This window comes from Cherax quadricarinatus, chromosome 96 (genome assembly GCF_038502225.1).
Source record: "Cherax quadricarinatus isolate ZL_2023a chromosome 96, ASM3850222v1, whole genome shotgun sequence".
Taxonomy (NCBI): Eukaryota; Metazoa; Arthropoda; class Malacostraca; order Decapoda; family Parastacidae; genus Cherax; species Cherax quadricarinatus.
In genome coordinates this window covers 11778675-11791324 of record NC_091387.1, presented here as the reverse complement: position 1 = coordinate 11791324, position 12650 = coordinate 11778675, and the positions used below count along the sequence as shown (strand labels likewise).

The window sequence follows — 12650 nt, the reverse complement described above, 5'->3', positions numbered from 1 at the left end:
TCTCACCCTTCATTACCCCCTACACCCACGCTATTATCTTCTCATTCTCACCCTTCATTACCCCCTACATCTGCGCTATTATCTTCTCATTCTCACCCTTCATTACCCCCTACACCCACGCTATTATCTTCTCATTCTCACCCTTCATTACCCCCTACACCCGTGCTATTATCTTCTCATTCTCACCCTTCACTACCCCCTACACTCACGCTATTATCTTCTCATTCTCACCCTTCACTACCCCCTACATCCGCGCTATTATCTTCTCATTCTCACCCTTCACTACCCCCTACACTCACGCTATTATCTTCTCATTCTCACCCTTCACTACCCCCTACACCCACGCTATTATCTTCTCATTCTCACCCTTCACTACCCCCCACACCCACGCTATTATCTCCTCATTCTCACCCTTCACTACCCCCCACACCCACGCTATTATCTCCTCATTCTCACCCTTCACTACCCCCTACACCCACGCTATTATCTTCTCATTCTCACCCTTCACTACCCCCTACATCCGCGCTATTATCTTCTCATTCTCACCCTTCACTACCCCCTACATCCACGCTATTATCTTCTCATTCTCACCCTTCACTACCCCCTACATCCACGCTATTATCTTCTCATTCTCACCCTTCACTACCCCCTACATCCACGCTATTATCTCCTCATTCTCACCCTTCACTACCCCCTACATCCGCGCTATTATCTTCTCATTCTCACCCTTCACTACCCCCTACATCCACGCTATTATCTTCTCATTCTCACCCTTCACTACCCCCTACATCCACGCTATTATCTTCTCATTCTCACCCTTCACTACCCCCTACATCCGCGCTATTATCTTCTCATTCTCTCCCTTCACTACCCCCTACATCCACGCTATTATCTTCTCATTCTCACCCTTCACTACCCCCTACATCCGTGCTATTATCTTCTCATTCTCACCCTTCACTACCCCCTACATCCGCGCTATTATCTTCTCAATCTCTCCCTTCACCCCCTACATCATTATCTTCTCATTCTCTCCCTTCACACATCCGTGCTATTATCTTCTCATTCTCACCCTTCACTACCCCCTACATCCGCGCTATTATCTTCTCATTCTCACCCTTCACTACCCCCTACATCCGCGCTATTATCTTCTCATTCTCACCCTTCACTACCCCCTACATCTGCGCTATTATTTTCTCATTCTCACCCTTCACTACCCCCTACATCTGCGCTATTATTTTCTCATTCTCACCCTTCACTTCCCCCTACATATGCTCATGCTCTATATTTTCCATTTGTACCGGTGGAATATATGAAGCTGCTGGGGAAATCGTGTGGAGCTCCAACTGTTACTCGCTCAATTTTCTCCGGTATATATGTCAACAGGAACCGAAATTGCATTCCTCTGTTGGAATTCTTATCTCTGGTTGTTTTATTACAATCCCTCGATCCTTTTCTCGACGAGACATAAAAAAGAAAGTGCACTTCTTGTCCTCAATGGTATTTCATTTTCCCGTCTTATAGTTTATACTCCACTTCATAGTATTGCGGCTGTCAGTGCAGACAAGTGGCACATAGTTTGTGTCATTTTCCTTCTCGGCAGTTATCTGTCCCTGATTTTTAATTTCTGATTTCTGTCTTATCTTCTATTTTTTTAATGTTCATCATGTGTTGTGGTGAGGGTCACTGTGACTCACGTTGAGGACCAGTTAGAATGTTGTCACTATTCTCTTCCTTCCTGTCTTTACAACAAACATCCCTACATACAAAAGTTCCTCGCAATTGTACTCTTTACAGTATAAATTTTCCTTAAGTGCTTTTCTTTAGTATTTTAAGTTTGACTGGTTAGTTGAACCTGATCTTCAAGACAGCGATCATTTTCCTCTTGTCCTAATCATATTCACAAGAGACAAACCTTTTCGATCCCGTTAGCGGTTTGAGTAATTGGATGATTTACATACGTCATCTCTTTGTTTTACTGATGCTGTTCTTGGTTCATCATCTTCTGACGAGCTGCTGTAGCAACTCTTTACCAACTCTGTTCTTGCTGTGTCTTTTGAAATCTACGAAGCTTGAGTAAACATTATCTCATATGTGTTCCTTTGTGGTCTCGTGACTACTCGTGCTTGAGTAAACGTCTTATGTGTTCCTTTGTGGTCTCATGACTACTCGTGCTTGAGTAAACGTCTTATGTGTTACACAAATAACCCGCACATAAAAGACAGAAGCTTACGACGACGTTTCGGTCCGACTTGGACCATTGACAAAGTCACACTAACAGAGGTGGAGCAGGACGGCTATATATAGGCAGGAAGAGGTGGAGGTAGTAGTAGTAGTAGTAGTAGTAGTAGTAGTAGTACAAGAATTGTATATAATACCGACAGGATGAAATGACACATGCACAACACCCGGGCATCCCCACCGTAGACGTTTCGCCATCCAGCCAGCCACTGGATGGCGAAACGTCCACAACAAAGACAACCAGACGCCGCACATGTGTCTTAATTTCATCAGTAGTTGTAGTAGAAGAAGAAGAGGTAGTAGAAGTGGTAGTGGTAGAAGTGGGAAATAAGGAAGACGAGCCAGTCAAATACAAAGGAAGGGGAGCACTGCAAGAGAGCTAGATACCCACAGAGGGAGAGCAAGCGCACCGAGGTGCGTGAAAGGGGAAGTGGTGAAATAAAATAAAGAAGGAACAGAAACACGAGACAGGAGAGAGAAAGACAACCCAGAGGAGATGTTCCTGGTGTCTACTCTATTTCTTGCTCCTCCTGTCCTCTTCAATACTTCGGAGAAACTGGTCGATCTCTTTCTGACAGACTTAGGGAGCACAAAAATAGTGTTAGGCTTGCCGACACTAACAATGCTCTTTTCTGTCACGTCAGAGATCATAGCCATCCTATTGACTGGTCTTCTGCTAAAACTGTCTTCCCTACTTCCAACTCGAACAGTCGCCGTCTTGTTGAATCCTCTCTAATACACAACTTTCCTTGTATGAATCTTAGTCCTGGCTTCGTCTCTGTAGATGACTTCCTCTCCCACTACATTGTAAAATGCTCCAAACTTCAGAACACCCGTGACTTAACCTGAATCCTCATTTTTTCTTCTTCTTCTTCTTTTTCTTCTTCCTCTTCCAATTTCCTCTCTCCTTTTCTCCTCTGGGTTGTCTTTCTCTCTCCTGTCTCGTGTTTCTGTTCCTTCTTTATTTTATTTCACCACTTCCCCTTTCACGCACCTCTGTGCGCTTGCTCTCCCTCTGTGGGTTTCTAGCTCTCTTGCAGTGCTCCCCTTCCTTTGTATTTGACTGGCTCGTCTTCCTTATTTCCCACTTCTACCACTACCACTTCTACTACCTCTTCTTCTTCTACTACAACTACTGATGAAATTAGACACATGTGCGGCGTCTGGTTGTCTTTGTTGTGGACGTTTCGCCATCCAGTGGCTGGCTGGATGGCGAAACGTCTACGGTGGGGATGCCCGGGTGTTGTGCATGTGTCATTTCATCCTGTCGGTATTATATACAATTCTTGTACTACTACTACTACTACTACTACTACTACTACTACTACTACTACTACTACTACTACTACTACTACTACTACTACTACTACCACTACTACTACCTCCACCTCTTCCTGCCTATATATAGCCGTCCTGCTCCACCTCTGTTAGTGTGACTTTGTCAATGGTCCAAGTCGGACCGAAACGTCGTCGTAAGCTTCTGTCTTTTATGTGCGGGTTATTTGTGTATCGTTCCAGTCACGGTATTGTGCCTTTTTGTTATTTATGTCTTATGTGTTCCTTTCTGGTCTCATGACTACTCGTGCTTGAGTAAACGTCTTATGTGTTCCTTTGTGGTCTCATGACTACTCGTGCTTGAGTAAACGTCTCATGTGTTCCTTTGTGGTCTCGTGACTACTCGTGCTTGAGTAAACGTCTTATGTGTTCCTTTGTGGTCTCATGACTACTCGTGCTTGAGTAAACATCTCATGTGTTCCTTTGTGGTCTCATGACAACTCGTGTTTTGTGTTTTAAAAATGGAGCCGCTGCTGTTACAACAAAACCATGATATGTTTCCTGTCTTTTAAACAGACAAGAGCACTTGCTCGTCTTGTTTTCCAGGTATCAAAGTGTACTTCTTGGTGAGCCAGTGTGTCTGTGTACTGTCACTATCATTAATTCTATATGCACAGTCTGGAGGAAGGTACACAAGTTGACTGACAAGCACTATTCTGACCTTGTTCAGGTTCATATGGTTGCTTGCAGTAATGTTGCTGATCCTGCCTCCAGTAACTCCCCTCCCTGGCACATCCATGCCTCTTACTCCTACACATCACACATTCCTACCCTGCCGAGCTGTATAATTTCTCGGGTTTAGCTCGTAACATTATGCAAATAATAATACATTCCCCAGGCTACCTCTTGTACTTGTCTCCTGTCATCCTTTCTTGCCTGTGTACCTTATTTCCAAGTATATTTCTTTCTATTAGTCTTCTGGCTTTCAGACATTTTTTTTAATTTTGTTAGAATTAAGCTGTCAGCAATTCCCCGTTAATAATCTGTTGTGTCAGTGCTTGATACTGTTAGTGCTTGTTACCGTTACTGTAATTTTGTTGCTAACTCACCACCCACTTGATTTGACTTTCTGTTATTTACCTGTCAAGTCTTACGTCATTTATTTTCTCCCCAACCAAAATTTCTGTCTGATCCCCCAGATGTACGGGTGTTGTTATACAGAGTTGGAACTCTTATGTGCAGTTGGATCAATTACTTAAGTCTACTAAGTGGAGAAACAGTTTACAACTGACCTTCAACACTCTGATGTTCTCATCTATGAGTTGAAGAAGTCAGCTGGTCTAGCACACCAGCTGTCTGCTACTCGTGGCCTCTCAACATTTAACAGCTGTTAGTTGTTAAATGTTTCTGCTGAATTGTCCTCCTGTTTGTCAGATTCTTATGACTGCACTGCGTTTGCTAGTGACTGTCACGGTGTCCTGTGGCCAACAGTCTGCTAACACCCAGGATGCCACCCACACCAGTCCACTAACACCCAGGATGACACCCACACCAGTCCACTAACACCCAGGATGCCACCCACACCAGTCCACTAACACCCAGGTTGCCACCCACACCAGTCCACTAACACCCAGGATGCCACCCACACTAGTCCACTAACAACCAGGATGCGACCCACACCAGTCCACTAACACCCAGGATGACACCCACACCAGTCCACTAACACCCAGGATGACACCCACACTAGTCCACTAACACCCAGGATGCCACCCACACTAGTCCACTAACAACCAGGATGCGACCCACACCAGTCCACTAACACCCAGGATGACACCCACACCAGTCCACTAACACCCAGGATGACACCCACACCAGTCCACTATCACAGAGGATGACACTCACACCAGTCCACTATCGCCCAGGATGACACTCACACCAGTCCACTAACACCCAGGATGACACCCACACCAGTCCAGTAACACCCAGAATGCCACCCACACCAGTGCACTAACAACCAGGATGCCACCCACACCAGTCCACTAACACCCAGGATGACACACCAATCCACTAACACCCAGGATGACACTCACACCAGTCCACTAACACCCAGGATGCGGCCCACACCAGTCTACTAACACCCAGGACGACACCCACACCAGTCCACTAACACCCAGGATGCCACCCACACCAGTCCACTAACACCCAGGATGACACACACACCAGTCCAATAACAACCAGGATGCGACCCACACCAGTCCACTAACTCCCAGGATGACACTCACACCAGTCAACTAACGCCCAGGATGACACTCACACCAGTCCACTAACACCCAGGATGACACCCACACCAGTCCACTAACACCCAGAATGCCACCCACACCAGTTCACTAACACCCAGGATGCCACCCACACCAGTCCACTAACACCCAGGATGACACTCACACCAATCCACTAACACCCAGGATGACACTCACACCAGTCCACAAACACCCAGGATGCCACCCACACCAGTCCACTAACACCCAGGATGACACCCACACCAGTCTACTAACACCCAGGATGACACTCACACCAGTCCACTAACACCCAGGATGCCACCCACACCAGTCCACTAACACCCAGGATGCCACCCACACCAGTCCACTAACACCCAGGATGCCACCCACACCAGTCCACTAACACCCAGGATGACACCCACACCAGTCTACTAACAACCAGGATGACACTCACACCAGTCCACTAACACCCAGGATGCCACCCACACGAGTCCACTAACACCCAGGATGCCACCCACACCAGGCCACTAACACACAGGATACAACGCACACCAGTTCACTAACACCCAGAATGCAACCCTCACCAGTTAACTAACACCCAGAATGCCACCCACACCAGTCCACTAGCACCTTGGATGCCACACACACCAGTCAACTAACAACGATGATGCCACCCACACCATTCCACTATCACCCAGGATGCCACCGGCATCAGTCCACTAACAGCCAGTATGCCACACACACAGTTCCATTAACACCCAGGATGCAACCCACACCAGTCCACAAACACACAGGATGGCACCCACACCAACCCACTAACACCCAGGATGCCACTCACACTAGTCAACTAACACCCAGGATTCCAACCACACCTGTCCACTAACACCGAGGATGCCACCCACACCAGTCAACTAACACCGTTGATAACACCCACACCATTTCTCTAACACCCAGGATGCCACACACACCAGTCCACTGACAAACAGGAAGCCACCCACACCAGTCCACTAAAACGCAGGATGCCAACCACACCAGTCCAATAACACATAGAATGCCACCCACGCCAGTCAACTAACACACAGGATGCCACCCACACCATGTCCACTAACACCCAGGATGACACCCACACCAGTCCACTAACACCCAGGATGACACCTACACCAGTCCACTAACACCCAGGATGACACCCACACAAGTCCACTAACACCCAGAATGCCACCAACAGCAGCCACTAACACCCAGGATGACACCCACACGATTCCACTAACACCCAGTATTCCAAAAAGAGCAGCCACTAACACCCAGGATGACACTAACACCAGTCTTCTAACACCCAGAATGCCACACACACTAGTCCAATAGCACACAGGATGCCTCCCACACAAGTTCACTAACACCCAGGATGCCACACACACAAGTCCACTAACACCCAGGATGACACCCACACGATTCCACTAACACCCAGGATTCCACCAACAGCAGCCACTAACACCCAGGATGACACCCACACGATTCCACTAACACCCAGTATTCCAAAAAGAGCAGCCACTAACACCCAGGATGACACTAACACCAGTCTTCTAACACCCAGAATGCCACACACACTAGTCCAATAGCACACAGGATGCCACCCACACAAGTTCACTAACACCCAGGATGCCACACACACAAGTCCACTAACACCCAGGATGACACCCACACGATTCCACTAACACCCAGTATTCCAAAAAGAGCAGCCACTAACACCCAGGATGACACTAACACCAGTCTTCTAACACCCAGAATGCCACACACACTAGTCCAATAGCACACAGGATGCCACCCACACAAGTTCACTAACACCCAGGATGCCACACACACAAGTCCACTAACACCCAGGATGACACCCACACGATTCCACTAACACCCAGTATTCCAAAAAGAGCAGCCACTAACACCCAGGATGACACTAACACCAGTCTTCTAACACCCAGAATGCCACACACACTAGTCCACTAACACCCAGAATGCCACCCACACAAATCCACTAACACACAGGATGCCATCCACACCAGACCACTATCACCCAGGATGCTATCTACACCAGTCAACTAACATCCAGGATGTCACCCAAACTAGTCCAGTAACACCCAGGATGCAACACACACCATTCCACTATCATCCAGGATGCCATCCACACCAGTCCACTAAAACCCAGGATGACACCTACACAATTCCATTAACACCCTGGATGCATCCCTCAAAAGTCCACTAACAACCAGAATGGCACCCACAGAAGTCCTGTAACACCCAGGATGCAACGGGCACTAGTCCACTAACACCCAGGATGCCACGCACACCAGTCCAGTAACACCCAGGATGCCACCCACTTCAGTTCACTAACACCCTGGATGCAGACCACAGCAGTCCACTAACTCCCAGGATGACACCCACACCAATCCACTAACACCCAGGATGCCACCAAGAGCATCCACTAACACACAGAATGCCACCCACAACAGTTCACTAACACATAGGATGCCGCCCACCCCAGTCCACTAACACCCAGGATAACACCCACACCGGTATATTAACCCCCAGGATTCCATCAACAGCAGCCACTAACACACAGGAGGACTCACACACCAGTCCACTAACACCCAGGATGCAACCCTCACCAGTTAACTACCACCCAGGATGCCAGTCACTCTTCTCCACTAACAATCAGGATGCCACACACACCAATCAACTAACACCATTGATGCTACCCACACAATTCCACTATCACCCAGGAAGCCACGGACTCCAGTCCACTAACAGTCAGGATGCCACCCACACAATTCCATTAACACCCAGGATGCAACCCACACCAGTCCACAAACACCCAGGATGGCACCCACACAAGCCCACTAACAACCTGGATGGCACTCACACTAATCCACTAACACTCAGGATCCCGCCCACACATCTCCACTAACACCCAGGATGGCACCCACACCAGACCACTAACACCCTGATGCCACCCACACCAGTCCAACAACACCCAGGATGCCACCCACACCAGTCCACTGACACCCATGATGTGACCCACACCAGTCCACTAACTCCCAAGATGAGACCCACACCAGTCCACTAACACCCAGATTGCCACACACACACCAGTCCACTAACACCCAGGATGCCTCCCACACCAATCCACTAACACGCAGGATGCTACCCACACAAGTCCAATAACACCCAGGATGCCACCCGCACCAGTCAACTGACACACATGATGCCACCCACACTAGTCCTCTAACACCCAGGATGCCACCCACACCAGTCCACTAACACCCAGGATGAGACCAACACAAGTCCACTAACACCCAGGATGCAACCCAAACCAATCCACTAACACCCAGGATGCCATCCACACCAGTCCACTAACACCCAGGATGCCACCCACACCAGTCCACTAACACCCAGGATGCCACCAACACCAGTCCACTAACACCCAGGATGCCACGCTCTCAAGTTCACTACCACTCAGGATGCAGGCCACATCAGTCCACTAACACCCAGGATGCCACCCACACCCGTCCAGTAACTCCCAGGATGCCACCAACACCAGTCCACTAACACCCTGGATGCCACCCACTTCAGTTCACTAGCACCCAGGATGTCCACCCACAGCAGTCCACTAACACCCAGGGTGACACCCACACAAGTCCACTTACATCCAGGATGCCAGAGACACCAGTCCACTAACCACCAGAATGCCACCCACTTCAGTTCTCTAACACTCATGATGCCACCCACACCAGTCCACTAACACCAAGGATGCAATCCACACCAGTCCACTAACACCCAGATTGCCACGGACACCAGTCCACTAACACCCAGGATGCCACTCACACAATTCCATTAACACCCAGGATGCAACCCACACCAGTTCACTAACACCCAGGATGGCACCCACACAATTCCATTAACACCCAGGATGCAACCCACACCAGTTCACTAACACCCAGGATGGCACCCACACCAGTCCATTAACACCCAGGATGCCACCAGCACTGGTCCACTAACACCAAGAATTCCACCCACACCTGTCCCCTAACACCCAGGATGCAACCCACACCATTCCACTAACACACAGGATGCCACCCACTCCAGTCCACTAACACCAAGGATGCCACCCACACAACTCCAACAACACCCAGGATGCCACCCACACCAATCAACTAACACCCAGGATGCTACCCACTCCAGTTCACTACCACACAGGATGTATAAGCCGCGTCTTATAAGCCGCGTCTTACATGCCGCGTCTTATAAGCCGCGTCTTATATGCCGCGTCTTATAAGCCGCGTCTTATATGCCGCGAAATACAGTATTCACTGTATTTATTCCTGTTTCCTTCTGTAATACCGGGAAATAAAACAAATACAAGGAGGTGTGATATATTTATTAAGAAGTAACATAATTTCTGTAATGAATTTGTTCCAAGTATTTTGACTGTGCTTGCTGAGTATGTCTGTATTTATGCTTAGATTGTTTGTGTCTATTGTGAGAAGTGCAGTATAACACACACACACACACACACACACACACACACACACACACACACACACACACACACACACACACGGAATAGACAAGGTGGACAAAGACAGGATGTTCCAGAGATGGGACACAGACACAAGAGGTCACAATTGGAAGTTGAAGACTCAGATGAATCAAAGGGATGTTAGGAAGTATTTCTTCAGTCATAGAGTAGTCAGGCCATGGAATAGCCTAGAAACACACACACACACACACACACACACACAGTGAAGTAGTGGAGGCAGGAACCATACATAGTTTTAAGAAGAGGTATGATACAACTCAGGAAGCAGAGAGAGAGTGAGAGGACCTAGTAGCGATCAATGAAGAGGCGGGGCCAGGAGCTGAGTTTCGACCCCTGCAACCACAATTAGGTGAGTACACACACACACACACACACACACACACACACACACACACACTGTACACGCGACACTACACCGTGTACGTCAGACCCATACTGGAGAATGGAGCACCAGTATGCAACCCACACCTGGTCCCGGAGCTTAGGAGTTTGTCCTACGAGGACAGGTTAAGGGAACTCTGACAATACTGGAAGACAGGAGGGATGAGGAGACATGATAACAACATATAGAATACTGAGAGGAACTGTCAGGGTGGACAGGGACAGGATGTTTGGGAGCTGTAACACAACTGGAAGTTGAAAACTCAGATGAGTCACAGGGATGTTAGGAAGTATTTCTTCAGTCATAGAGTTGTCAGGAAGTGGAACAGTCTGGAGAGTGATGTGGTGGAGGCAGGAACCATACATAGCTTTAGGAAGAGGTATGGTAAATCTCATGGAGCAGGGAGAGAGTGAACCTAGGAGCTATGAATCCCTGCAAACACAATTAGGTAATGCAGTAAGATCACAGTAAACAGGTGATATCAGAATATGCAAAACAACCACTGTGAAAGAATAGTGAAATTCCATCCGCTTTCGTGACTTCTCACATTATCAAGGAACTATATAATGTGAGAAGTCACGAAATCGCTTTGAATTTCGCTATTTTTTTCGCAGTGGTTGTTTTGCACAATGAGGTAAGTACAGTTAGGTGAATACACACACACACACACACACACACACACACACACACACACACACACACACACATAGTTTTAAGAAGAGGTATGACAAAGCTCAGGCCGCAGAGAGAGAGAGGACCCAGTAGCGATCAGTGAAGAGGCGGGGCCAGGAGCTGACACACACACACACACACACACACACACACACACACACACACACACACACACACACACACACATTCAGAAACATTATTTTTAAGTTAGATTAAGTAAGGTTCGTCAGGAAACAGGACAAGTGTTTCCCCTGACGTGGGTCTTAGATGATGACCCGCCTTTGGAGCATTGGTCATCTGACCGAGACCTTCCGCTGGCTTACCGGCCCACCCTTTTAAAATTTATGGTCATATAGAATCATTTTATCCGTATTAATTTTAAGTCAATAAGAGCTGCGCGGTCTTCACCTCATCTCTTTATCGCAGCAACAATTAAGAGAAGCTGAGAAGCTGTGAGCTCTACAGGTTTGTAAGTTAGTCGTACCGATTGTCAGAGAGATTCTTTTTACGAGTTATCTTGCGACTTAAAGTGTTCTTCTTGGTACCAAGAATGGTGGTTGTGAGTTTCTCAAGAGTTATCTTGCGACTTAAAGTGTTCTTCTTGGTACCAAGAATGGTGGTTGTGAGTTTCTCAAGAGGTACCAGTTCGATCACCCCGGGATCTCTGTTTTCTTCAAGCATCTGTGTAGACAGTAACTGTTTCTGACACAGATGCTCGTGAACACTGTCACTGCCGTTCACTGACAAGAGTAAAGGACTTCCGCGACTGTTGCTGCCCTCTTTCTTGTGCCGACAAAGACGTCCGTGGACATTATCGTCACCTTTCACGGACAAGATCGGAGGGCTTCCAGGATCATTGTTTACCGTGTCCGTCTTTTCTTTAGTAATATTTTGAATGAAGTGAAGAGGTTCTGGGAAGTGAGACGCAGGTGATGTATAAACACACATCTGGGAATTAGCGATGTCACCCAACGGACTGACTTCCGTCACATAAGTTGAGCCGCGGATCTTGTACGACGACGTCAGACGATTCCCTGTTGAGAAAAAATGCTTCAATTGTTATTAAACACTATTTACACAGAAGCAATAATGGTGCAATAATGGTGTAAAAGAACTTAATTGACAGTTAATGCATATTTTCATTAGATTTTCCACTCGTTATCCATCCTGTGGATGGTGAAGCCAGAGTTATGACAGAACCACGGAACGGGTGGGGTTT

The 12650-nt window shown here is 47.7% G+C and overlaps 1 protein-coding gene across 1 annotated transcript in view; it reads right to left on the bottom strand.

The window, feature by feature from the left end:
- Positions 1-11905: 11905 nt before the first annotated feature.
- Positions 11906-12650, bottom strand: part of LOC128701788 (G-protein coupled receptor GRL101-like) — a 692032-nt gene continuing 691287 nt past the window's right edge. The window contains exon 25 of the mRNA XM_070105094.1: positions 11906-12465. Within this exon, the coding sequence (XP_069961195.1) occupies positions 11906-12465 (560 nt within the window). The remainder of the gene's footprint in view (positions 12466-12650) is intronic.